At 45.1% G+C, this 27,050-nt stretch overlaps 1 protein-coding gene and 1 long non-coding RNA gene across 2 annotated transcripts; one reads left to right on the top strand and one right to left on the bottom strand.

Annotated features, from left to right (window-relative positions):
- Positions 1-1,716: 1,716 nt before the first annotated feature.
- LOC140204781 (uncharacterized) lies at positions 1,717-26,638 on the bottom strand. Its single transcript, XR_011887705.1, has 4 exons — positions 26,388-26,638; positions 22,527-24,377; positions 4,046-4,172; positions 1,717-2,379 (listed from the first exon to the last, which is right to left on the bottom strand). It is a non-coding gene; the product is annotated as an uncharacterized lncRNA (long non-coding RNA).
- Positions 10,351-23,883, top strand: rps19bp1 (ribosomal protein S19 binding protein 1). Its single transcript, XM_072271564.1, has 4 exons — positions 10,351-10,509; positions 13,970-14,125; positions 18,974-19,071; positions 23,023-23,883. The coding sequence occupies exons 1-4, from the start codon at positions 10,455-10,457 to the stop codon at positions 23,155-23,157; spliced, it is 444 nt and encodes a 147-aa protein (XP_072127665.1). The 5' UTR covers positions 10,351-10,454; the 3' UTR covers positions 23,158-23,883.
- Positions 26,639-27,050: the final 412 nt, after the last annotated feature.

Below are 27,050 nucleotides of genomic sequence, written 5' to 3'. Positions count from 1 at the left end.
CCTTCACTGGATCTGCTTCACAGGACTGTTTGTTAATTAATTAATTTATTTTGGAGATACCGCACAGAATATGCCCTTCTGGCCCTTTGAGCCGTGCTGCCCCATCATCCCCTCAACCCAGGTTTAACCCTGACCCGATTTCTTCTTCCTTCTTGGGCCCTTAGCTCCCAGTGAGGCAAAGGCCATCAATGACCTCCGGTTTCCATCGTCCAAAGTCAATGTTATGTTTGGCGGTTGTCATTTTTTTTTGGTAATCCATTATATCCACCATACAGGGGATTGGCCTCCACAGCTCACCAGAGCACTGTAGGCCAGCCTTGCCCGTTTCCACCTCTCACGATGGGGACATAGGATTGGACTTTGAGAGGCGTGGGATAATTTGCATTGACCAGTTAACCTACCCAGCACGTCTTTTCGACTGCAGGAGGAAACTGAAGCACCCAGGGGAAACCTATGCTTTTCGCGGAGACCCCTTACAGAGGACAGTCCAAGCTGTGATAGGTCCTCCAAGCTAGCCACAACCCTACCATGGTGCCCATGTTGAGCATTCCTAAGTGATTGCATTTGCTTCTAATTCCAGGAATTGTCTTATGGGGGGAGAGATCAAGTACACTGACTAAATTTCTGAAAGAATAGTAAATAATTGCATTGAAGCAGGCGACATTCTGAAAGCAACTGACAAGGTGGATGTGATGGGCATTTCTCCCCCAGTCTTGAGAGTCCAGAGGCAAGGGACGGGCATGGTCCCGGGATCAGGGTCAGAAAGTTTGGATTGAGAAGAGAAACAATTCACTTACTTAGAATCATGTCTTTGAAATCCTCCACTCTGAGGGGATGTGCTTGCTTAGTTGTTGAGAGAATTCAGAGTCAAGTAATAGAACTTGAGCAGTCAAGGGAAGAAAGCAGGTTGCACGTCAGGCATGAATATAGGCTTGAAGGAGAACAGCATTGTTGATCACGGAAGAGTGGAACAGGCTTGAGGTGCTGTAGTGGCTAATTCAGCTTCTTTCTCTTTCATTCTTGTGTTATCTTTGAGCCACAGAGTCTTGGAACTCTACAGCACAGAAGCAGGCCCTTCAGCCCATCTAGTCCATGCTAAACTATTATTCTGCCTAGCCCCATCGACCTGCATTCGAACCATAGCCTCCATAACCCTCCCATCCAAATTTTTCTGAAACATTGCAATCAAACCCACATCCACCACTTATGCTGGCAGCTGGTTCCACACTCTCACCCACCTTCTGAGTGAGAAAGTTCCCCCTCATGTCCCCATTAACCATTTCACCGTTCACCCTTAATCTATGACCTCTAGTTTCAGTTTCACCCAACCTCAGTGGAAAAAGCCTACTTGCATTCACCCCTCATAATTTTGTATATCTCTACCAAATATCCCCTAACCAACCAACCTTTCCCTTTAACTCAAGTCCCAGCAACATCCTTGCAAATTTTCTCTGCACTCTTTCAATCTTATTGAAATTTTTCCTGTAGTTAGGTGACCAGAACTGCACACAATACTCCAAATGAGGCCCCAGCAACGTATTATACAACTTCAATGTAACATCCCATCTTCTATACTTAGAATTTGATTTATGCAAGTCAGTCTTCTGGGCAGGGGAGATCCTAAATGTCCAACCACTGGCGAATGTGTGCCACAGCTGTGGCTGCCTCCAGCTTCATGAATGGACTGAGATCAGAAACCCTTCCGGCTTCAGTTCAACTTGTACAGTGTAGCAGATCGAATGGTCTTTCAGGCCAGAGATGGAGTCAGAATCAGGTTTAATATCACCGGCATATGTCATGAAACTTGTTGTTTTGCAGCAGCAGTACAATGAAATACATACTAATAAAAATCTATTAAAAGTAGTACAAAAAGAGGTAAAAATGCTGAAGTAGTGTTCATGGGTTCAATGTCCATTCAGAAATCTGATGGCAGAGGGGAAGAAGCTGTTCCTGAAAAGTTGAGTGTGTGTCTTCAGGCTCCTGTACCTCCTCTCTGATAGTAGCAATGAGAAGAGGGCTTGTCCTGGGTGATGGGGGTCCTTAATGATGGATGCTGCCCGTTCGAGGCATCGCTTTTTGAAGGTATCCTCAATGCTGGATTACACTGAGCCCTCCCACTTGTTGAAGTGAAACCTGACTCCTTTGAATAACTTGAGACAAGAGTGAAATCTGGTGCAATGCACAAAAAGCTGGAGAAACTCAGCAGGTCGGGCAGCATCAACAGCGGGAAATGTACGGTTGATGTTCTGGTCCTGATGAAAGTTTTTGCCTGTTGCTCCTTCAGAGTGACTGCTAGACATAGGCTGGTGTTGTCTCAGGCTGTTTGCTGATCCTTGTGGACTCTGCAGAGTGCCCCTGTTCTCAGTTTCTCACGCTGGTCTAGTTGGATATTAAAGAAATGTATTGGAGAAGGCCAGGAATTATTATTTTAAAATTACATAAAATAAGCCTTTCCAGAAGAACCCCCTCAGCTTAAGGCTTTAATGACAACTTTTGTCCTGTTTTATTGTGATATCACTCTGGAGGAACATTGTATCATTTCTTAATGCATGTATGCATTTCTAAATGACAATAAACGAGGACTGAGTGTCCTCATAATCTAATCTAAAAACAGAGTGGAACTTTGCTGCTAATCTCCACGAAACTACCAATAATTCCTTAACAAGACATCCTGAAATTTTTGCAGTGATCCCCTCCCTGAGGTCTTCAGAATTGGTAATTTGATATAATTTTCACTTGTTTATATGCTTCTGTAAAAATATTAAAACGTTACTCCTTGGGTGATGTCTAACTGATTTTCTAACTGCCTTGAGATGCAATTAGTGCTGAACAATCTCTATGGCTCTGTAAAGTTATATTTCTGTTCAGTTGTTTAGAATAATTAAATAAATATTATATATTTTATAACTTTAAAAAAATATTTGTTTAAAGTATTTGAGTTTTTAGAAACATGGTTACACAGTGTAGAAAACAGGCCCGATAATCCGTCTGAACCACATTGACTAAGTTGCCTGAATGACCTAATCAATTTGCATATATTTATTTATTAATTTATTTATTGAGATACAGTGTGGAATAGGCCCTCTCCCTAGCAACCCCCAATTTAACCCGAGCCTAATCACGGGATGATTTACAATGACCAATTAATCTACTAACCGGTACGTTTGTGGACTGTGGGAGGAAATCGGAGGACCAGGAGAAAACCCACCCATTCCACCGGCTCCTTACAGATGATGTCGGAATTGAACTCTGAACTCTGCCCCCCCCAAAAAAAACAGCGTCACGCTAACCGCAACGTTACCATGGCACCCCCATATACCTCCTAACCTGGGCTCCATGAACCCCGTGGTTAATGGTAATGTTAAAAAGTTTGGGATCCCAGCTCTAAACCTTTCCTATCCAAATGTCTTTTAAATGTTGTTAATTGTACCCACATTTTCCAGTTTCTCTGGTAAACCTTTCCATATACCCGCCACCCTCTATGACAGGAGTTCCTCCAACTTTTTTATGCCATGTGTTGGCACGTGGCCAAGTGGTTAAGGTGTTCATCTAGTGATTTGAAGGTCGCTTGTTCGAGCCTTGGCTGAGGGTGCGTGTTGTGTCCTTGAGCAAGGTACTTAACCACACATTGCTCTGCAACGACACTGGTGCCAAGCTGTATGGGTCCTAATGCCCTTCCCTTGGACAACATTGGTGTCGTGGAGAGGGGAGACTTGCAGCATGGGCAACTGCCGGTCTTCCATACAACCTTGCCCAGGCTTACGCCCTGAAAACCTTCCAAGGCACAAATCCATGGTCTCTTGAGACTAACGGATGCCTATTTATGCCATGGACCAACACCATTAAGCAAGGGAGCCCAGGTTGGAAAGCCCTGATCTGTGTGAAAGAGTGCCCCTCAGGTCCCTTCTGAATCGTTCCTTTCTCACTTTAAACCTGCTCCTTCTAGATTTGGATTCCCTTATCCTGGTGAGAAGCCTTTTGCCGTTCCCCTTATCTGTGCCAACGGTGATTTTATAAAAGGCTCGAGGAGCCGAGTCGTCTCCACCTGCTCCCGTTTTTTGTTGCTGCCGTGGCCGGAGGCTTTGAGCTTCCCTGTGCGGTGAAAAGGGGCAGCTGCATCATGAAACCAAGAAAAATAGAACACTGAAAGAAGTCAGCAGGTCAAGCAATATCTGTGGAGGCAAAAGGTATTGGAATTGGTTTATTATTGTCACGTGTACTGAGATACGGTGAAGTGCTTGTCTTGCAAAATGGTCATTCAGATCAAGTCATTACACAGTGCACTGAGGGAGAACAAGGTAAAACAATAACAATGCAGAATAAACTGTAACAGCTACAAAGAAAATTCGGCACTGGCAAATAATAAGATAGATTGTGAGGTCAAGAGCCCAATTTATCATACTAGGGATATATTTAATAGTCTTACAACAGTAGGGTAGAAGCTCTCCTCATGTCATAGTCATAGTCATACTTTATTGATCCTGGGGGAAATTGGTTTTCATTACAGTTGCACCATAAATAATTAAATAGTAATAAAACCATAAATAGTTAAATAGTAATATGTAAATTATGCCAGGAAAATAAGTCCAGGACCAGCCTATTGGCTCAGGGTGTCTGACCCTCCAAGGGAGGAGTTGTAAAGTTTGGTGGCCACAGGCAGGAATGACTTCCTGTGGTGCTCAGTGTTGCATCTCGGTGGAATGAGTCTCTGGCTGAATGTACTCCTGTGCCCAACCAATACATTATGTAGTGGATGGGAGACATTGTCCAAGATGGCATGCAACTTGGACAGCACCCTCTTTTCAGACACCACCGTCAGAGAGTCCAGTTCCATCCCCACAACATCACAGGCCTTATGAATAAGTTTGTTGATTCTGTTGGTGTCTGCTACCCTCAGCTTGTTGCCCCAGCACACAACAGCAAACATGATAGCACTGGCCACCACAGACTCGTAGAACATCATCAGCATAATGTTAAGCTCTTTCAGACTTTTCTATCTTCTGCCCAATGGAAGAAGGGAGACAACAGAAGGTCCAGGGTGGATAGAGTCGTTGACCATTCTGGCTGCTTTACCAAGCCAGTGAGAAGTATAGGTTGATGCTTTCGATCAGGAGTGAGAGGGAAGGGAAACGATTGTCAGATATAGATGTAATAATAATATTGCTACCATTATTTCGTTTTTCCTCTTTCTTTTTGTATTTGCAGTTTGTTGTCTTTTGCTCATTGGATGTTTGTCCATCCTGTTGGGTGTGGTCTTTCATTGATTCTATTGTGTTTCTTGCACGTACTGTGAATGCCCACAAGAAAACGAATTTCAGGGTTGTACATGGTGACATTTATGTACTTTGAACTTTGAATTAGATTAGAGACAGCTGGAATTATCAGTTCTGTTATCGACCTTTCGTGAGAACACTGCGAGCATTGTTGGTCACAGAACACATATCTAAGTTGCTGGTGGACACAGCAGGCCAGGCAGCATCTCTAGGAAGGGGTACGGTCGACGTTTCGGGCCGAGACCCTTCAGGACTAACTGAAAGAAGAGCTAGTAAGAGATTTGAAAGTGGGAGGGGGAGGGGGAGATCTGAAATGATAGGAGAAGACAGGAGGGTGGGGGATGGAGCCAAGAGCTTTGTGTTTGCATTATTGGTCAAGCTGGTTTCCCTTGGCCTGGATTACGCTGTACGTCAATGGGAAAAATGTGACATCAAACAACCCAATCGCGGATTTATTCTCCATCAGACAACGGGCAACAACGGAGTAGGGCAGGATTTGATGGTTTTAATTTTGGACATAAAGCGCAATAATCAGCCCTACCAGCCCAGTGAGTCCATACCGCCCAGTTACACCCACCTGACCGAGTAACCCACCAACCCATTCGTCTTTAGAATGTGGGAGGAAACTAGAGCACCCAGCCCATAAGGCATGGGAGTAGAATGAAGGTATTCAACCCATCGAGTCTCCTCCGCCATTCCATCATGCCTGATCTACTATCCCTCTCAACTTCATGCTCCTGCCTTCTCCCCGTAACGTTTAACACCCCTACTGATCGAGAACCTGCCAACCTCCATTTTAAACATACCCAATGACCCCACAGCCATCCGTGGGACAACTGTGCCACGCCGGCCATGATGCTGATGCTTTCTTACAACAACCTATGCAATGGACTATGTATAATGTGCATAGAAATTGTTCTGTGAAAGGGCCCATGAACCGCCAGGGCAACACACAGAAAATGCTGGAGGAAATCAGCAGGCCACACAGCATTTATGAAAATGAATAAACACTTTTGACATTTTGGGCTGAGACCCTTCTTCAGGTCTAGATATGAAGTGGGGCGGGGGAGACGACAGAATAAAAAGCTGGGGGGAGGGGAAGGAGGACAAGCTGGGAGGTGTTGGGTAAAGCCAGGTGAGTGGGAAAGGCATTGCAGTTTCAGAGGACAACCCACAGCAGGAGTTACACAGGGAATCGGAGAAGACTGAGAAGAGCAGTAGAACAGAGGGATCTGGGAATACATATCCATAATTCCTTGAAAATGGCATCACAGGTAGATAGGGTCGTAAAGAGCTTTCAGCACATTGATCCTTCATAAATCTGAGTATTAGGTACAGGAGTTGAGATGTTATGCTGAAGTTGTATAAGATATTGGTAAGGTCTAATCTGAGGTATTGTCTACAGTTTTGGTCACCTACCTTCAGGAGAGATGTAAATAAGATTGATAGAGTACAGAAAAAAATTACAAGGATATGGCTGGGGCTTGAGGGCCCGAGTTACAGGAAAAGGTTGAATGGGTGAGGATTTTATTCCCTGGAGTAAGCCGGCTGGTGGTGTAGTGGCATCAGCGCCGGACTTCGGAGCGAAGGTACCCGAGTTCGAATCCAGCCAGCTCCCTTGCACGCTTTCCATCCGTGCTGGTTTGAGCGTCAAGCTAGCAACTCGGCCTCGTGAAAATAGGAAAGCCTGCTAAAAAGGTGGCATCCCAATGGTTCCACTTGGAGTTAAGGGCTTTCTTCTTCTTATTCCCTAAAGTGTAGGAGAACGAGAGGAGATTTAATAGAGGTATACAAAATAATTAGGGGTCAGATATGGTAAATGCAAGCAGGCTTTTTCCACTGCATTTGGGTGAGACTGGAACTAGAGGTCATAGGTTAAGGGTGAAAGGTAAAATATTTAAGGGCAACCTGAGGGGAAACCTTTTCTACTCACAAGATGCTGCGAGTGTGTGGAATGAGCTGCCAGTAGAAATGGTGGATGTGGGTTCGTTTGCAACGTTTGAGAGAAGTTTGGGCACGCATTGGGTAAAAATACAAACTTGGGTTGTTTTCTCTGGCGTGGCAGAGGCTGAGGGGAGATCTGACAGAGGTTTAGAAGATTATGAGAGATATAGATAGAGTAGATGGTGTATTTTTTCCCAGGGTAGAAATGTCAAATACCAGAGGGCATGCATTGAAGGTGAGAGGGGTAGGTTCAAGGGGGATGTGAGGGGTAAGTTTTTTCACTCAGAGAGTGGTGGATGCCTGGTAAGGTGGTAGAGGCAAATAAATCAAGGGCTTTTAAGAGGTGTTTCGATAGGCACATTAATGTGAGGGAAGATGGAGGGATATGGACGGTGTGTAGATAGGAGGGATTAGTGCGTTGGGGATTGTGATTCGGCACAGTATTGGGGACCAAAAGGCCCGTCCCGGTTCTGTACTGTGCCATGTTCTCTATGAACAGTATGCTAGACAAGCTTTCCACTGCATCTCAGGACATGCGATAATAATAAATAAAATACAGTGCAAAAATAAGTAAATAGCTCAAAAGCAAGGAATAACAAGGTAGTGTTCGTGGACCACTTAGAAATCTGTAGGCAAGTGTAAGAAACCGTTCCTAAGACAATGATGTGGGTGTTCAGGCTCCTGTGCCCCCTTTCTGATGGCAAAGGAGAAAAGGGCATGTGCCAGATGGTGAGGTCCTTATCGATGGACACCACCTTGAAGAAGGCCTCGATGATAAAACCGTAAGATATAGGAACAGAATTAGGCCATTTGGCCCATCGAGTCGCTTCCACCATTTCGTCACAGCGGATGCATTTTCTCTCTCAGCCCCAACCTCCCCGTATCCCTTCATGCCCTGACTAATCAAGAATTTATCAATCCCAAATATACATAAAGACGTGGCCTCCACAGCCACCGATGGCAATGAATTCCACAAGTTCACCACTCTCCAGCTAAAGAAATTCCCCCTCATCTCTGTTCTAAAAGGACGCCCCTCTATTCCGAAGCTGTGTCCTCTGGTCTTAGACCCCCCCCACCATAGGAAACATCCTCTCCACATCCACTTTTTTGAGGCTTTTCAACATTTGATAGGTTTCAATGAGGTCACCCCTCATTCCTCTGAATTGCAGTGAAAAGAGACCCAGAGCCTCTACTCACTTATGCCTTGATGGAAAGGAGTTGCCAAAGTAGATACTGCCTGACCTGCTGAGCCCGTCCTGCAGATTGTGTGTTGCTCTGGATTGCAGGCTCTGAGGTCTCTTGAACACAAGACGTTCTGCAAATGCTCAAAGCAACATACACTCAAACTATGCAAAAAAAAAAGCTCAAACACGAGGAAATCTGCAGATGCTGGAACTTCAAGCAACACACATAAAAGTTGCTGGTGAATGCAGCAGGCCAGGCAGTATCTCTAGGAAGAGGTACAGTCGACGTTTCGGGCCGAGACCCTTCGTCAAGACTAACTGAAAGAGATAGTAAGAGATTTGAAAGTGGGAGGGGGAGGGGGAGATCTGAAATGATAGAAGACAGGAGGGGGAGGGATGGAGCCAAGAGCTGGACAGGTGATTGGCAAAAGGGATACGAGAGGATCATGGGACAGGAGGCCTAGGGAGAAAGAAAAGGGGGAGGGGGGAAGTCCAGAGGATGGGCAAGAGGTATAGTGAGAAATAGGAGAGAGAGAAAAAGAATGTGTGTATATAAATAAATAAATAACAGATGGGGTACGGGGGGAAGGTGGGGCATTAGCGGAAGTTTCAGAAGTCAATGTTCATGCCATCAGGTCGGAGGCTACCCAGACGGAATATAAGGTGTTGTTCCTCCAACCTGAGTGTGGCTTCATCTTTACAGTAGAGGAGGCCTTGGATAGACATATCAGAATGGGAATGGGATGTGGAACCAAAATGCGTGGCCACTGGGAGATCCTGCTTTATCTGGCGGACAGAGCGTAGGTGTTTGGCGAAACAATCTCCCAGTCTGCGTCGGGTCCCGCCAATATATAGAAGGCCACATTGGGAGCACTGGACGCAATATATCACCCCAGCCGACTCATAAGTGAAGTGTCGCCTCTCCTGGAAGGACTGTCTGGGGCCCTGAATGGTAGTGAGGGAGGAAGTGTAAGGGCATGTGTAGCACTTGTTCTGCTTACAAGGATAAGTGCCAGGAGGGAGATCGGTGGGGAGGGATGGGGGGGGGGAGACGGATGGACAAGGGAGTCACGTAGGGACCAATCCCTGCTGAAAACAGAGTGGGAGGAGGGAAAGATGTGCTTAGTGGTGGGATCCCGTTGGAGGTGGCAGAAGTTACAGAGAATTATATGTTGGACCCAGAGGCTGGTGGGGTGGTAGGTGAGGACAAGGGGAACCCTTGGGAGGATGGAGTGAGAGCAGATATGCGTGAAATGGGGGAGATGTGTTTGAGAGCAGAGTTGATGGTGGAGGAAGGGAAGCCCCTTTCTTTAAAAAAAGGACATCTCCTTCATCCTGGAATGAAAAGCCTCATCCTGAGAGCAGATGTGGCGGAGACAGAGGAATTGCGAGAAGGAGGTGGCATTTTTGCAAGAGACAGGGTGAGAAGAGGAATAGTCCAGATAGTTGTGAGAGTCAGTAGGCTTATAGTAGACATCAGTAGAAATGGACCAGGTAAACTTGAGAGCAGGGTGAAAGTTGGAGGCAAAATTAATGGAGTCAACGAGCTCAGCTTGCGTGCAGGAAGCAGCGCCAATGCAGTCGTCGATGTAGTGAAGGAAAAGTGGGGGACAGATACCAGCAACACACATCAAAGTTGCTGGTGAACGCAGCAGGCCAGGCAGCATCTCTAGGAAGAGGTATCTGCAGAATTCCTGTTGTTTGCGGAGATACCAGAATAGGTTTGGAACATAGATCGTTCCACAAAGCCAACAAAAAGGCAGGCATAACTGGGACCCATACGGGTGCCCATGGCTACACCTTTAGTTTGGAGGAAGTGGGAGGAGCCAAAGGAGAAATTATTAAGAGTAAGAAACAGCTCCATGTGTACTTCTGCCATCTCGCGTGTCTCGCAGACAAAGGCGCTGTTGTTCCGCCGCCACGGCAGGTGGCGCTATGCTGGGAAGGGCAGCGGGAGCAGCCGCATTTCGGGCGCTTCTCGTCACCTAGATACCGAGGGCCCGAGGAGTACGGCGTGGTCATTCGCGGCTCTGTTCCGATCGGACGCGGCACGATGTCGGCAGCGCTGGTCAGGAAGGGGCTCGATCTGATGAGCGAGGATGTAAGAGGTAACGGAGAAGGTTTAGTTCACGACCCGGCGCCTCGGCAGAAAAACGGCGCGCTATAGGAGATCTCCCTGCCGGCTAGGCCTCCCCAACTTCCCGTCAGGGGCATTCGTCTCTATACCGGCCTCCCACCGCAGGGGGCGTTCGTGAGGTAGATGGAGGGGGGGTGTTGCAGCGCCCCCCTATGGTGTGGAGCAGAGCCCTGACTCTGGCCTCCGACCACGAGGGGCGCTACGGGGCGCCGTGTAGCGCTGTCTGGCTTCCCAGTACCAAAGTGAAGACATTAGTTAAAAAAAACTTTGTTTTGGGTGCCGTCCATATTTTGTTACTACAGTACATTGATGTAGTATGGCCTCTGATTCTTTGAGACCCAGGCAATCTAGTTCCGTTCTACTCTCTTATATTATCCCACACGTCCTATAAGACAGAGGAGCAGAAATGAGCAACACACATCAAAGTTGCTGGTGAACGCAGCAGGCCAGGCAGCATCTGTAGGAAGAGGTGCAGTCGACGTTTCAGGCCGAGACTCTTCGTCAGGACTAACTGAAGGAAGAGTGAGTAAGGGATTTGAAAGTGGGAGGGGAGGGGGAGATCCAAAATGATAGGAGAAGACAGGAGGGGGAGGGATGGAGCCAAGAGCTGGACAGGTGATAGGCAAAAGGGATCTGATGGCATGAACATCGACTTCTCTAACTTCCGCTGATGCCCCACCTCCCCCTCGTACCCCATCTGTTACTTATTTTTATGCACACATTCTTTCTCTCACTCTCTTTTTTTCCCTCTGTCCCTCTGAATATACCTCTTGCCCATCCTCTGGGTCCCCCCCCCATCTTTCTTCCTGGACCTCCTGTCCCATGATCCTCTAGTATCCCTTTTGCCAATCACCTGTCCAGCTCTTGGCTCCATCCCTCCCCCTCCTGTCTTCTCCTATCATTTTGGATCTCCCCCTCCCCCTCCAACTTTCAAATCTCTTACTAACTCTTCCTTCAGTTAGTCCTGACGAAGGGTCTCGGCCTGAAACGTTGACTGCACCTCTTCCTGGAGATGCTGCCTGGCCTGCTGCGTTCACCAGCAACTTTGATGTGTGTTGCTTGAATTTCCAGCATCTGCAGAATTCTGTTGTTTGAGCAGAAATGAGGATTTTTTTTAGAAAATGGTGAATCTGTGGAATTCATTGCTACAGGTAATTCGGTTGAGAGAGAGAGAATAAATCAGCCTTTCAGCCCTTTGAGTCTGCTTTGCCATTTCATCATTTGTAAACCCAGTTCTGCTTTTTCCTTGTAATCCTTGACCCCTTCTAACCAAGAACCTGTTAACCCCCACTTTGAGTTAGAATACAGAACACAGAAACCTACAGCTCATAACAGGCTCTTCGGCCCACAATGTTGTGCTGACCATGTAACCTGCTCTAGAAACTGTCTAGAATTTCCCTAGCACACAGCCCTCTTGCATCGACTTTCGCCGTGGCTGTCGGCAGTGCATTCCACACACCCACCACCCTCTGTGAAAAACTTACTCCTGACATCCCCTCGGTACCTGTTTCCAAGTGCCTTAAAACTATGCCTCCTTAGGTTAGCCGTTTCAGCCCTGGGGAGAAGCCACATGATCAATGCCCCTCATCATCTCATACACCTCTATCAGGTCACCTCTCATCCTCCGTCGCTCCAAGGAGAAAAGGCCAAGTTCACTCAACCTAGTCTCATAAGGTACACCCTCCAATCCAGTCAACATCCTTTTAAGTCTCCTCTGCACTGTCTCTATAGTATCCACATCCTTCCTGTAGTGAGGTGACCAGAACTCCATGAAAGGTCTGACCAAGGTCTTATATAGCTGTAACATTACCTCACGGCTCTTTAACTCAGTACCACGGTTGATGAATGTCAACATACCATACACCTCCTTAACAACACTGTCAAATTTATAATTCAACCATATATGAATACAGCCAAACAAAACAGCCTTCGCCGGGGCCGAGGTGGAGAACACAGTACGATAGTCATATGCAACACGAAGCACATATAGCACGTATTAAATTTAAGGCATCCGTAAGTCTTGCGAGACCATGGATCTGTGCCTAGAAAGTCTTCACTCTCCAGGGTGCAGGCCTGGGCAAGGTTGTATGGTAGACCGGCAGTTGCCCATGCTGCAAGTCTCCCCTCTCCACGACACCAATGTTGTCCAAGGGAAGGGCATTAGGACCCATACAGCTTGACACCAGTGTCGTCGCAGAGCAATGTGTGGTTAAGTGCCTTGCTCAAGAACACAACACGCTGCCTTGGCTGGGGCTCGAACTCACGACCTTCAGATCGCTAGTCGAATACCTTAACCACTTGGCCACGTGCCCACGTATAAGATAGCAAGTAAGCATATGTCACACAAAATATACATATATATAGTCCAATTACCTAAGTATCACATCCTGTAAGTTGATGGTACGTGGGTGTTATTGGCTGTTCTCAGCAGTCTGCAGGCAAATGACTGCATGCAACCCAGCTTGTCATTCCACTGATCGAACACTGGGGGGCAGCACTGATCTGAAGTGCTAGGCCCCACACCAGCATGGACGCTGCTGAGGGCACTTCGGAGATTGCTGCTACAGGCAAGCCTGTAGCTTAGGGCCTAGTCCGTACGGCCCCCACTGTCTGCCTTGCAATAAGCAAGGGAAACGGACTTGCAGCATTTTGCATTACCAATCTCCACCAGGGTCTTGCGATGGCAAGAAAAACATCCAAGACAATTGCTCGCTGTTAGATTGCATACCAGCTTCTGGCACTAATTCACATGCCTTCCTGTAGCTGGCAGTAACGCAGTCCGCACCAAGTCCAGCTCCACCAACGAGCAGCTGATGGGGTACCTGAGGTTCTTAATACCCAGCATTGTCTTGTGATCATAAAAAAGAATAAAGAAGCTTTGCATTGGCACCAGAGAGGCTGCTGCATCTAAACACGCCACCACTAAACCCTTATATTCAGTTTTGTACCGAACTATACTGTTCTCTGCATATTTAGTGCCTTTAATCATTCACAAATTATGATTTTTTTTCTGGACTCTGTTGAACTATTTTGATGTTTCCCTTTGTTGTTCTACATCGTATCCAAGATCTACTTTCAGTTACTCGGAATCAGCCTTTGTTCAATCTATTAGGATTTGAATATGTTCTATGACTTGGCTTCCACAGTCAAATGTAGTAATGAATTCCACAGATTCACCATTCTCTGACTAAAGAAATTCCTCCTCATCTCTGTTCCAAAGGGACCTCTGGTCCTAGACTCTCCCATCCTCCGCGGATCCACTCCTATCTCGGGCTTTCAATGAGGTCACCCTCAGTCTTCTAAACTCCAGCAAGGTCAAGCCCATAGCCAGCAAACAATACTCGGGATCATTCTCATAAAGCTCCTCTGGACCTTATCCTTTTGGACAAGTCAGTAGTGACCATCCCCTCTTCCTTGTGCTTCACTTCAAGGGCAAGGCAAGAAGACGAATCGAGGACACTCGTCAGATGCTGGCTGTTTGCTCAATACAAGCAAGAAGGGGAGAAGGAAGGAACTGGAGAGGATTCGCAGGCAACGGGAAAAGAACAAGGCTACTGTCAAAGGGAAGGTAGTTAAATCAGCACTGGGTAAGTGATAGGTTAATGTTCCTGAATCCCTGTATTGCTCTGTGCAAAGAAATTTCATAGCTCTAAGTGTTTGGCTGTACAAGTGATACAAGGGCCTGTCTTTGGTTGTATTGGATACATTGCCCCTATGCTAGAATGCTTCTTTGATGAAATGGCCACAAAATAGTCACGAGGACTAATTTTCATAATTTTAAGGTGATTGGAGGGAAGTATGGATGGGGGGGGGATGTCAGAGGTAAGTATTTTACACAGAGAGTGCTGGGTGTGTGGAACACGCTGCCAGGGGTGATGTTAGCGGCAGATACATTAGGGGCATTTGAGCCACATGGACGATAGAAAAATGGAGGGATATGGAGGAGGGATGGTTAAAAGGTCGGCACAACATTGTGGCCTGAAGGGCCTGTACTGTGCTGTGGTGTTCTTTGTCCTCCTTATAGGTTGGGTTATCTCCCGGTACCACTGGCTTTGGATCGACTAGGTTGTTGAGTGCTGATGCCACTACGCCACCAGCCGGCAAGGTAGTTCTCACTAAAGTCCTTCAAAAGAGAACATCCTTTCCCAGTCTGGTCTGTACGTCACCCCTCCCGAGGGTCTCGTAAGTGTCACTTACAGGCAACACCCCTGGGCACTTGGGGATGAGCAGCGATTGCTGACCTTGGAAGCTGTAGTCACAGCAGGGAAGCAGGCGATTTGGCCCAGCACGTTCACGTCAACCAGTGGGCACCCATCTGTATCCATCCCATCTTCCAGCGCCCAGCCAACTCAAGTGCGGATCTAGACACTTGTTTTTTTTTAATATAATTTTTATTAAATTTTCAAAAAGAATACATGAAAAGATAAAATCTACCCACCCCCCCTCCCCTTAACCCTCCCCCCCATATATAGTCCTATGACACTTGTTAAACGATTGTAAGACATTAGATTAGATTCAACCTTATTGTCATTGTGCCGAGTACAGATACAAAGCCAATGAAATGCAGTTAGCATCTGACCAGAAATGCAAAGAATAGTGTTATTTACAAATTAACTGTGAATAAAAAGTAAGTGCTACAGCACACAAATATAAAAGTACTGAGACAGTACAATATGGGTGCAATACTGCTTAGCGCTGTGATGTGAGGTTCAGCAGGGTCACAGCCTCAGGGAAGAAGCTCTTCCTGTGCCTGCTGGTGCGGGAGCGGAGGCTCCTGTAGCGCCTACCAGATGAGAGGAGAGTAAAAAGTTCATGGTTAGGGTGAGATGCATCCCTGATAATGCTTTTCGCCCTGCCCAGGCAGCGTTTATGGCAGATGTTCTCAATGGTGGGCAATTGGGTGCCGATAATCCGTCGGGCAGTTTTCACCACACGCTGGAGTGCGTTGTGGTCCGATACAGGACAATTGCCATACCACACTGAGATGCAGTTGATGAGTATGCTCTCAATGGTACAGCGGTAAAAGTCCGTCAGTATCCTGGGACAGAGGTGAGCTTTCTTCATGCTCCGCAGGAAATAAAGGCACTGTTACACCTTTTTGATCAGGATGGAGGAGTTCAGGGACCAGGTGAGATCCTCGGAAATGTGGACACCAAGGAATTTAAAGCTTGGTACACGTAGGACTAGAACTAGGCTCTTCGGTGAAATGCTTTCCCTACGCTCTCTGGCAATATATTCCAAGTACTCCCCACCCTCTGGGTGAAGAAATTCCCCCCTCCCACACCCAAATCTCCCCCTAAATCTCCTGTCCCTCACTCTATATTTAAGTCTCCTTGTTTTATCTGCCTCTGGTAATGGGACAAGAATCCTGCAGTCTTCCCCATAATCAGAGTCAGGTTTAATATCACTGGCATATGTTGTGAAATTTATGGCAGCAGTACCGTCCAATACATAATATTAAAAACTATAAATTACAATAAGATATATATAAAAAAAGAAAATTAAATTAAGTAGGTAGTGCAAAAGGAGAGGGAGGAAATTCTGAGGTAGTGTTCATGGGTTCATGGTCCATTCAGAAATCAGATGGTGGAGGGGAAGAAGCTGTTCAGGAGACACTGTGCATCTTCAGGCTCTTGTACCCTCTCCCTGATGATAGCAATGAGACGGGGGTCCTTAATGATAGATGCCGCCTTTTTGAGGCACCGCCTTTTGAAAATGTCCTTGATGCTGGGGAGGATAGTGCCCATGATCGAGTTGGCTGAGTTTACAACTGTAGAACATTAGAAAGTTTTTGACAACAGGCCATTCGGCCCAACGAAACTTGCCAAATTCCTATTCACATTGTGAGTGGAAATACTGTAACTATGGAGTTTAGATTTGAAAGTCTCTAAGGTAGTACAGGTAGTTTGTTCCATGTGTCCACAAGTCGCTGTGTAAAGAAATGCTTCCTGATGTTAATCTGAAACCTCCCTTTAACCAGTCTCCACCTATGGCCCCGTGTCCTTGTGGATGGATTAATTTTGAAGTAGCAACTGGCATCCACTTCTAACATGTCTCCTCTCACTCTGTGACTACTTTGGCTAAAAAGATTTAACTCTTTCATTTTTCTATATAGCTCATACCCTGTAGACCTGGAATGAGTAGTCGCCCTTCTCTGAACTCTCTCCAGTGCCTTCATGTCCCTCACAAAATGTGGAGACCAGAATTGTACACAATACTCACAAGCACAGTTTAAGGAGAACGTCTATAGACTTGAACTCCCCTGAGTGCTTTATGTAGCCCAACATCCTGTTGGCCTTCCTAATCACTTCTGTGCATTGTCTAGATGTTGATAGTGACGAGTCTACTCAAGGTGAAGGGTCTCAGCCCGAAACATCAACTGTTTATTCTCTTCCGTAGATATGGCCAGGCCTACAAGTTCCTCCGGGATCCTGTGTGTGTTCCTTACAGGCAGCGGCAGGAAATGAACTGGGGTCACTGGTACTGTAAAGCATTGTGCTAACCACTGCGTTGCAGTGCCGCCCTCTTAACCTGCTCCACTCCAGCGGAAACAGACCCACCCTCTCCCCGTTACAGAAACGTTCCATCCCAGGCAGGGTTCTTTGGAATTCTCTCCCAACACTATGGCATATTCCTTTAACAAAAAAAAAACAAATGCCATCACACTTCAATAGAAGCAGATGGTATAATATTCAGACCAATGTGTCGGGTTGAAGTGACGCCCAGGAGCTTGGAACTGGCTCAGTCCTGTGGGAAACAAAGGTACTGGTTCAGCAGGTGTGCTGTTTGCCTTTGCACTGTAGTAACCTGCCCAGCCCTATTGCCGCCAGCAGGTTTCTGTTCCAAGTAGCAGGAAGCTCTTCTCGAGTTTCATACGGGTTCGGTACTAGGTGACCGGCAGCTGTGAAGTTGTGTTCTAAATAAGGAGCCAGTGCTTCACCCAGTGCAAAGCTCTACACAGACCATATTTCTTTCTGCCTCAATAAAGCAGTCAGCATATTTTTATTTAGAGACACTCTAGTGGATCATTGATAAGACAAAGGAGATGGTGATGACTTTAGGAAGACTAACCCTGCACTGCTCCCTTCCACTATTGGTGGTGAGGACGTGGATGTAGTGAGGACCTACAGGTACCTGGGGGTGCACCTGGTTGACAGACTTGACTGGAGCACCAACGCAGAGGCTGTGTACAAGAAGGCCCAGAGTCACCTCTACTTCCTGAGTATGCAGGCCTCTCCTTCACGTGTTCTACCAGTCTGTTGTCGCCAGTGCAATCTTCTATGCAGTGGTGTGCTGGGGCAAAGGCATCAACATGGGTGATGTCAACAGGCTCATAAACTGATTGGAAAGACTGGCTCAGTTATAGGAGTCACACTGTGAAACAAAGGACCTTACTCAAATCCTGGCAATCCTGGATAATGTTTCTCACCCTCTGCATGCCACCTCGGCTAAACAGAGGAGCACTTTAAGTAATAGACGAAGACAACTGTGCTGCTCCAAAGAGCGCTGTGTGAGGGTGTTCTTACCCTCAAGCATTAGGCTGTTTAATGAGTCAATCTATAGATGGGGAAGTGATAGCCCCCTCCTGTTAGACTGAGGTAACTTTTTTTTTAATTCTTTCTGTTTCTCTTCTAATATTTATATCTGTGCATTTATAATGCTAGTGTGACATGAATTTCCTTTGGGATCCATAAAGTATCTATCCCAGGTGGTATGCTAGCCAGTGGTGTAGTGGCATCAGCACCAGACTTTGAGGCCAGTGATCCCAGCTTCGAATCCGGCTGGCTCCTCGCACGCTTTCCATCCATGCTGGGTTGAGCGTTGAGCTAACAACTTGGCCTCCTGACAAACAGACAAATGCTAAAAGAAACGGCAAGGTTGCCACCTGATGCACTACAAGGCGTGGAAAGGAATAAACACAAATATTGTGCAGTCACGGGGAGAACATACAGAGACCTTACAGACAGCTGCGGAAACTGAACCTGGGTTTCTGGTGCTGTAATGTCATTATACTAGCTGTTACTCTACTGTGCCGAAGCTGGGTCCTAACCTGAAATGTCGACTATCCCTTTGCATCCTGAGATGCTACCTGACCCACCGAGTCGCTGAAGCAGTTGGTTTTGTATAAAGGTCAGTGAATATCACGGTCAGATCAAGTTGGAGGGTGTGAGAATGAGTCTGAGTGAGACAGAAACACCATCATGGGGCAGTTTGAGTGGTACTGGCTTTGATTTATGTACCAAGATACAGTGAAAAACTGGTCTTGCATCCTGTTCGTACAGTTCAGAACCTTGTGTTCCCAAATTTACCAACTCCTTCAGAATCCAAAGGACCTCTTCAAAAGAGACCCTACTGGAGAAAAGATGTGGGCAGGGGTACAAACCCTGGTGCTTGTTCCTGATTTCAGAGCTAATGAGTCTTGTTTGCCTTCACAGAGGAATACAGGAAAACCAGAGCAGCCGATCATACAGAGGCAAACCTCCAGTACATGCTTGGTTCCCAATTCCTGACCGAGAGCAGTGTCACTGAGAAGGTATGTATCTTTCCCACACAGAAGGGAAACCCTGAACTTGTTAGTAGACTATTGGAAATTGAATCTCTGTTAGATAAGACAGAAAAAAGGACTGAAATCATAATGTCTTAACGAAACGCGGAGTATAAGTTCCATGCCTTGCAGCAGTAGCATAGCACATTTCAAGCATAAGTTATGTAAACTTAAATAATATAAGTTATACAGCACTGTGCAAAAGTCCTAGGCACATATATATAGCTAGGGTACCTAAGACTTTAGCACAGTACTGTATTTGTCAACATGTAGTAGAGAGCCGGTTTGTAAATCTGGTGGGAGCAAAGGATGAATGAATGAATGAAATTTATTTCTGTCAGTACAAACATAACAAAAAGCATCATTTTCTACAATGATTACAACAAAAAAACATAGATATTCTTTAAAACAGACTGAAAGGGTGTAGGCTGAAGCTACAGCTTATTACGCCTACCCCTCTTACTTGTACAATAACATATTTGGTGTCAATCGTCACATCAAAACAAAAGATTTCATAATCTTTTAACACAAAATCCAATTCCAAGTATCATTTATGTACATTACTCCCATTCATTTTAAATCATGTATTTTATATTTGTTCATTAAATTATTTTTAAATAATTTTTTAAACTTGTTAAGTGTGGTGCATGTTTTTAAATTCTCACTACAACTGTTCCATAGATTCACCCCTCTGACTGAAATACAATGAATTTTTACATTTGTTCTTATCCTTTGTTTTTGAAATATACATATTCCTCTCAAGTCATGTTGACTTTCTCTCATTTTAAACAACCTTTGGATACTTTGTGGTAGCTGTCCATTTTTTACTTTATAAATAATTTGTATTATTTTAAAATCTACGAAATCTGTTGGGAATGGCGAGTGTGGGAGTAGGACTACCGGGAGTGGTGCAGACACATCGTTACAGAATACCTCTCTGGTGCTTCCCACTCCCTCCCCCTTTTTCCAACCATGATTCCCCTCTCCCTGCCCCTTTTCACTCTCAGTCCACAATAGGGACCCACATTGACGGGTTGCACTTGAGTCCTAGGGGGACCAGTGTCCTGGCGGGGAGATTTGCGAAGGCTACTGGGGAGACTTTAAACTAGAATGGTTGGAGGGGTGGGAATCAAATTGAAGAGACTAGGAGAGAGCAGGTTAGTTCACAAATAGAGAAAGCTAGTAGACAGTGTGTGAGGCCGGGGACAGAGAACAGGAGCAGTCAGAACAAAGATGTAGGGGAGAAGGAAGAAAAACTTAACAAAGTTGTTTGCACCATTAGGGATATACAGAGAGTAAGAGGTGGAGAGTTTCTTAAACGCATCTATTTTAACGCTAGGAGCATTGTAAGGAAGGTGGATGAGCTTAGAGCATGGAGCATTAGACCTGGAAATATGATGTTGCAGCTATTAGTGAAACATGGATGCAGGAGGGGTGCGCTTGGCAACTAAATATTCCTGGATTTCGTTGCTTCAGGTGTGATAGAATCGGAGGGACAAGAGGGGGAGGTGTTGCATTGCTTGTCAGAGAAAATATTACAGTGGTGCTTTGGCAGGATAGATTAGAGGACTCGTCTAGGGAGCATATTTGGGTGGAATCGAGGAATGGGAAAGGTGTAGTAAGGCTTATAGGGGTGTATTATAGACCACCTAATGGGGAGCAAGAATTGGAGGAGCAAATTTGTAAGGAGATTCTAATTTTCCACACATAGATTGGGAAACCCATTCTGTAAAAGGACTGGAAGGTTTGGAGTTTGTAAAATGTGTGCAAGATTTTTTTTGCAGCAATCATAGAGGTATCAACTAGAGAAGGGGCAGTGTTGGATCTCCTGTTAGGGAATGAGATAGGTCAGGTGACAGAGGTATGTGTTGGGGAGCACTTCGGGTCCAGTGATCACAATGCCATTAGTTTCAATATAATTATGGAGAAGGATAGGACTGGACCCAGGGTTGAGATTTTTGATCGGAGAAAGGCTAACTTTGAGGAGATGCGAAAGGATTTAGAAGGAGTGGATTGGGACAATTTGTTTTATGGGAAGGATGTAATAGAGAAATGGAAGTCATTTAAAGGTGAAATTTTGAGAGTACAGAATCTTTATGTTCCTGTTAGCTTGAAAGGAAAGGTTAAAAGTTTGATAGAGCCATGGTTTTCAAGGGATATTGGAAACTTGGTTCGGAAAAAGAGAGAGATCGACAATATAATGGGTCCAATGTTGTTTGTCATATACATTAATGATCTGGATGATGGGGTGGTAAATTGGATTGATAAGTATGCAGATGATACTAAGATAGGTGGAGTTTGGATAATGAAGTAGGTTTTCAAAGCTTGCAGAGAGATTTAGGGCAGAAGAGTGGGCTGAAAGAAAGCAGATGAAGTTTAATGCTGATAAATGTGAGGCGCTACATTTTGGTAGGACTAATCAAAATAGGACATACATGGTAAATGGTAGGGCATTGAAGAATGCAGTAGAACAGAGGGATCTAGGAATAATGGTGCATAGTTCCCTGAAGGTGGAATCTCATGTGGATAGGGTGGTGAAGAAAGCTTTTGGTATGCTGGCCTTTATAAATCAGAGCATTGAGTATAGGAGTTGGGATGTAATGTTGAAATTGTACAAGGCATTGGTAAGGCCAAATTTGGAGTATTGTGTACAGTTCTGGTCACCAAGTTATAGGAAAGATGTCAACAAAATTGAGAGAATACAGAGAAGATCTACTAGAATGTTACCTGGGTTTCATCTCCTAAGTTACAGAGAAAGGTTGAACAAGTTGGGTCTTTATTCTTGGGAGCGTAGAAGGTTGAGGGGGGACTTGATAGAGGTATTTAAAATTATGAGGGGGATAAATAGAGTTGATGTGGATAGGCTTTTTCCGTTGAGAGTGGGGGAGATTCAAACAAGAGGACATGAGTTGAGAGTTAAAGGGCAAAAGTTTAGGGGTAACATGAGGGGGAACTTCTTTACTCAGAGAGTGGTAGGTGTGTAGAAGAAGCTTCCAGCAGAAGTGGTTGAGGCAGGTTCGATGTTGTTGTTTAAAGTTAAATTGGATAGCTATATGGACAGGAAAGGAATGGAGGGTTATGGGCTGAGTGCAGGTCGGTGGGACTAGGTGAGAGTAAGAGTTTGGCACGGACTAGAACGGTGGAGATGGCCTGTTTCTGTGCTGTAATTGTTATATGATTATATGGTTATATCATTAGTGCAAATTGAGAGAATCAAGATGTATTAAAACATTATTTTTTGGCATAGAGTAAGGCAGTTCTTCCTGCATCATGGATATTTTTACATCAAACTAAAAATCAGCTAAACTCGTTATTTGATCATTGTCACACTGCTGTTTGTGAGAACTTGCTAAGCTAATGTGACATTACAACGGTGACTGCACCTCACTTGTGCCACATGGAGTCCTCAGATTGTAACGTTTGACGTAAGCTCAGCAACTTACCTTTTTCATCTGCTCCTCGGGGCTCAGGATGCAGCTTTGTGATCTGACTCCGCAGAGAATGTCAGCGCACAGTTGCAGTATTCACAGCCCAGTCATGCTAGCTCAGTGTTTGATCATGTCTCTACCACGCTATGCCCTTGGCAATTTCTCAAGCTTAAGAAATTTGTGCATGTGTTGTCATGCATACTAGTGAGTTATTTCTATATATAAAAATATCTGAGTCATATGCATTCCTGTGCCAAATGTAGCAACAAGAAAAGTACATGGATTACTTTTTCATTAAACTGCACCCTCTCCAAGACCAGTGAGGAGTGGGGCTGATCCACATTCCTTATGTTTGAAATTTCCTCTGCCGATATAGTTCAGAAATTCTGTGCATGGTGGTAGAAAAATATAATTCTGTTGTTTTTGTCCACCGTTCCAGCTGGCAGAAAGTGTTAATGTCAATAATATCTCTGTGTAAAATTATAACGCTGAGGGCTTTTTGTTACCATAGGTGGAGACATACAATCGAGGAAGGAAAGCAAAGGATCGTCCAAAGGAAAAGAAGGTGAAGAAAAAAGAAGAAACAAGTATATTCTCAGAGAACGATTTTGCGAAGTTCCAAAGAGAGTATTTCGGGACAATCTAGACTGGACAACAGGTTTGGTTTTATTAAATTGTAAGAAGACGTGGCTGCTTCACTTAGCCGGTGAGGAGGGATCAGATCATCAGTGCGTCACCTACCCCCCCCAACCTGCTGGGACTGGGAATGATGGATAGAGCCAAAAGAACAATCCTGCATCCAAAACAAAATGCTGGAAATTCTCAGCAAGTCAGGCAGTGTCTCTGGAGAGAAATGAATTTAATGCTTGAGACTAGTGATCCTACATCAGAACAGAAACCTGAAATGTCCACTCACCAAGATGCTGTTTGTGTGTCTTACCTTTTCTGTTTTGTCCCGATACAGTTTTGTGTGTGTGTGTTTGTGTGGTGAGAACAGAATGAAGGTATAACCCCAGGAATCAAGGTGTGACTGCTTCATCTGTCATTGTCCAGTATTTTCAGTTTTAACACTGGAATAGTTGTGTCAATGAATCACCATTGTTTGGTAGTTAGGCTGTCGTCAGATTACATAAAATTACGCCAGAAGTAAATTGCAGAATGTGTTAGTGAAGTAATGTGTTTAGCTTTGCGCTCAACACTTTAAGATATTGCAGGCCATCGTGAGCAAGTTCAAGCTTATTGTCGTTCAGCCATATATGTGTATACCAACAAATGAAACAATGTTCCTCTGGACCAATGTGCACAACACAATACGTATGACAGAGTGATGTTACTACAAACAAATTAACAAATAATAAAATATATTCCAAAAGATTGACATTTAGCATAATGTGCATAACAGTATACTACTACTGGTGTTTCATACATGACGAGACCTGGGTGGTGGCATTGAGTTCAGTACTGTCACAGCCTGGGAGAAGCAGTTGTTTCCCATCCTAACATTTCTTGTCTTAATGCCACTACAGTGCCCCTCTGGTGAAAGGGCTTGTGCCCATTCTGGGGCAGCTTGTCGTCCTTGGTGGTCAGCGGACGCTCGGCTCTCACCTGTGGCTCCAAGTAGCCGTTTGCAAGCAGCAGTCACACCCTGCTGCACTGCTTTGACAGACGGGCTAAGCTCGGTGAGAGTGGCTGGCAGGCCTCATACCCTGGTCAGGTAAGGGTGTGCTTGTCCTAGCATGCGAAGCTACTCTGGTGGACTGGGTAGATGAGATCTGTAGTGAGATCCAGTGGCCAGGAAGGTGGCTCCATAACACTCCATGGAGAGTAAGGGGCATGAGGAGGCACGGAAGAACTCATGGTCATCCACTGCAAACAAAGAAGACATCAGTTGTGATGCTTGTTTGTACCACTGGACCTGGACTTCTGAGTGGAACTATCCCAATGCAATAGCTTTTCCACTTTAAAACTCTGCCGGACAGATTTTCTGTCATGTTCGGACATGATGGACAACCAGTAGATCCCTTAATCCTGTAAAATGACAGGGATGCATCACAATGTGTTATTCCTGGTGAGGATGGAGTTTCAGTGCAAGACTGAAATTCCTTCCTTCTCTCAGCCTGCCCAGCCCCACAGACATTAACAGCCCTTCTGGTACTCAGTAATGTGGAAATAACTGACAAGACTCTGATTTGCATGTACTTCCAGGTATTTAATGTTCCATCAACATGCAACTCTGCCTGCTCCACTATCCATGAATTTCCACCTCAAAATATTTTCAACCTGACTCCATCTGCGAATCAACTCTTGCTTGCTGTTGAAGTTCAAGTTCAATTGTCGTTCAACCATACACAAGTATACAGCTAAACGAAACATCAGTCCTGTGGGACAAGTAATTACAATCAGGTACACACAGTAATGTTAGGCTAGACCTGAGATTGACAGGTGCAAGGCGCATGTAGGGCAGTATAATGTTACTGGCATCATTATAATAAAACAAGCAGTTGTATAAATATTTGAAATAGCAGCAATGAACTATTACCAGTGCAGGATGAGAATGTTGCCCTACTCTCTCTTTTATCACCCCTCTACTCATCCAATCCGGATGAAAGGTCTCAATCCAAAATGTTGATGCTCAGATGCTGCCTGACTCACTGAATTCGATCTTGCTCCAGACTGAGTTCAAGAGCCATGAGGTAACGTTGCAGCTCTATTAAAACTCTGGTCGGACCACACTTGAAATATTGGCTCAGTTCTGGTCATCTCACTATAGGAAGGATGTGGAAGCTTTAGAGAGGGTGCAGAGGAGATTTACCAGGATGCTCCCTGGATCACAGAGTGTGTATTATGAGGATAGGTTGAGTGAGCTTGGGCTTTTCTCTGGAGCAAAGGAGGATGAGAGGTAGGATGATAAGAGGCATAATCATCAGAGACTTTTTTTTTCCAGAGTAGAAATGGCTAATAGAAGTGGGCATAATTATAAGGTGATTGGAAGAAAGTATAGTGGGGGTGGGGGGTATCAGAGGTAGGCTTTGTACACAGAACAGAATTCCCTGTCAGGGATGGTAGTAGAGGAAGGTCTGTGAAAGTTATTAGAAGTGTACATAGCTGGGATTGCTAAATTCTTGATTAGTAAGGGCATCAAAGGTTAGGGAGAGAAGGCAGGAGAATGGGGTTGAGACTGATCAGTTTGTCAGCCATGATGGTGTAGCAGAGCCAAGTCAAAGGGCCGAAAGGCCTAATTCTGCTCCTATGTCTTAAGGCCTCAGAGGCAGATACATTAAGGACATTTAAGAAACTCTTAGATAGGTACATGGATGAAAAGAAAAATTGGAGGGTGAGATGGGTGAGCAGGACTATTGATTTTACAATAGGGTAAAAGGACGGCACAATATGGTGGACTGAATGGTCTGTACAATCTTATACTGTTTGATACTCTATGCAGTCTCTATGTCCCCATTCCCCTGTGCTGACCATTGTTTTCTCAACACACACATTTGCCACTGCTAGATCTTTCTTTGTACATCTTTTGCATTTATGTTTCTTGATCGATTGTTTGATCGCCCTTTACCAAATTCAAAAATGTTCCTAGTTCATTATAACAGGCAGATCTCAAAAGGTCTTTGACCGCTGAGGATTAGAGGTTTGTAGGGCTGCCAAGCCCATGCAATAAATTGATAAGTTTTACATAAAAGTTATTGCACAATCAGGAACCAATGTGCTGTGAGTGAATGCAGATATGGTGGCTCAATCAGTGGGAGTGTGCTTGAATTCTGGCCAGATGTTACTGGAATGTTATAGGAAGCCAAGCCTAACTGACTGGCAGCCAAAACCAGCCTTATACTGGTTAACAGCAGTGACCAGATTAACTGACTTCACCTGGTAAATTCCTGGGCTGGGTGGACCGCATCTTGTGACCCTCTGTAAACTGGAATGGAATCTTTTTACCTTTCCTTCTAGGCAGAACGCGTGTTGTTTACAGTAACTTCTCAAGGACACCTAAACACTGCAGTAAAGTGTTCTGAAGAGTGGCTGAGGAAAAGAGAAGATTTGTGTTACATCAAAACATACAGTGAAATGCGTCATTGACCAACACAGTTTGAGGATGTTCTAGGGGCAGTCCATAAATATCATTGTGCTTCTGGTGCCAACATAGCATGCCCGCAGCTTACCTACTCAGTACTGTGCCAGAAGGACTGCCACGGTTCAAAAAGGAGGCTCACCACCACCATCTTATCAAAGGAGGCCATGAAAGGTATCAAATATTTAACACCCCACCCCCCAAGGTAATCTACATTGTGAGAAAGGTTTAAAAAAAGCATCTTCAAATCCCATCTGAAATAAGTTATTGAAACCACATATATATGTTAGTTTGAGCACTTAATTCCACATTACTGAAATGAAAACTTAATTTCTTGTTTCTCTAGGCAGCAAAACTAAACATTCCGTAAGTGAAGTCCGTTGCTACTTCCTTATTTCAGAAAATCATGCTTTTTCTGTTCTCTCAGGGCAGCTGTCCTCGGAGTCAGAGGTTCATTGTCA

This window comes from Mobula birostris, chromosome 11, assembly GCF_030028105.1.
Source record: "Mobula birostris isolate sMobBir1 chromosome 11, sMobBir1.hap1, whole genome shotgun sequence".
NCBI lineage: Eukaryota > Metazoa > Chordata > Chondrichthyes > Myliobatiformes > Myliobatidae > Mobula > Mobula birostris.
This window is presented reverse-complemented; position numbering and strand designations above follow the sequence as displayed.

Bases quoted from the DNA above. Each gene is read 5' to 3' on its own strand.
- rps19bp1 (XM_072271564.1), top strand. From the start codon at position 10,455: ATGTCGGCAGCGCTGGTCAGGAAGGGGCTCGATCTGATGAGCGAGGAT. The intron at 10,510-13,969 runs GTAACGGAGAAG...CTTCACTTCAAG, and splicing joins GATGAGCGAGGATGTAAGAG to GGCAAGGCAAGAAGACGAAT. The intron at 14,126-18,973 runs GTAAGTGATAGG...TTGCCTTCACAG, and splicing joins GGTAGTTAAATCAGCACTGG to AGGAATACAGGAAAACCAGA.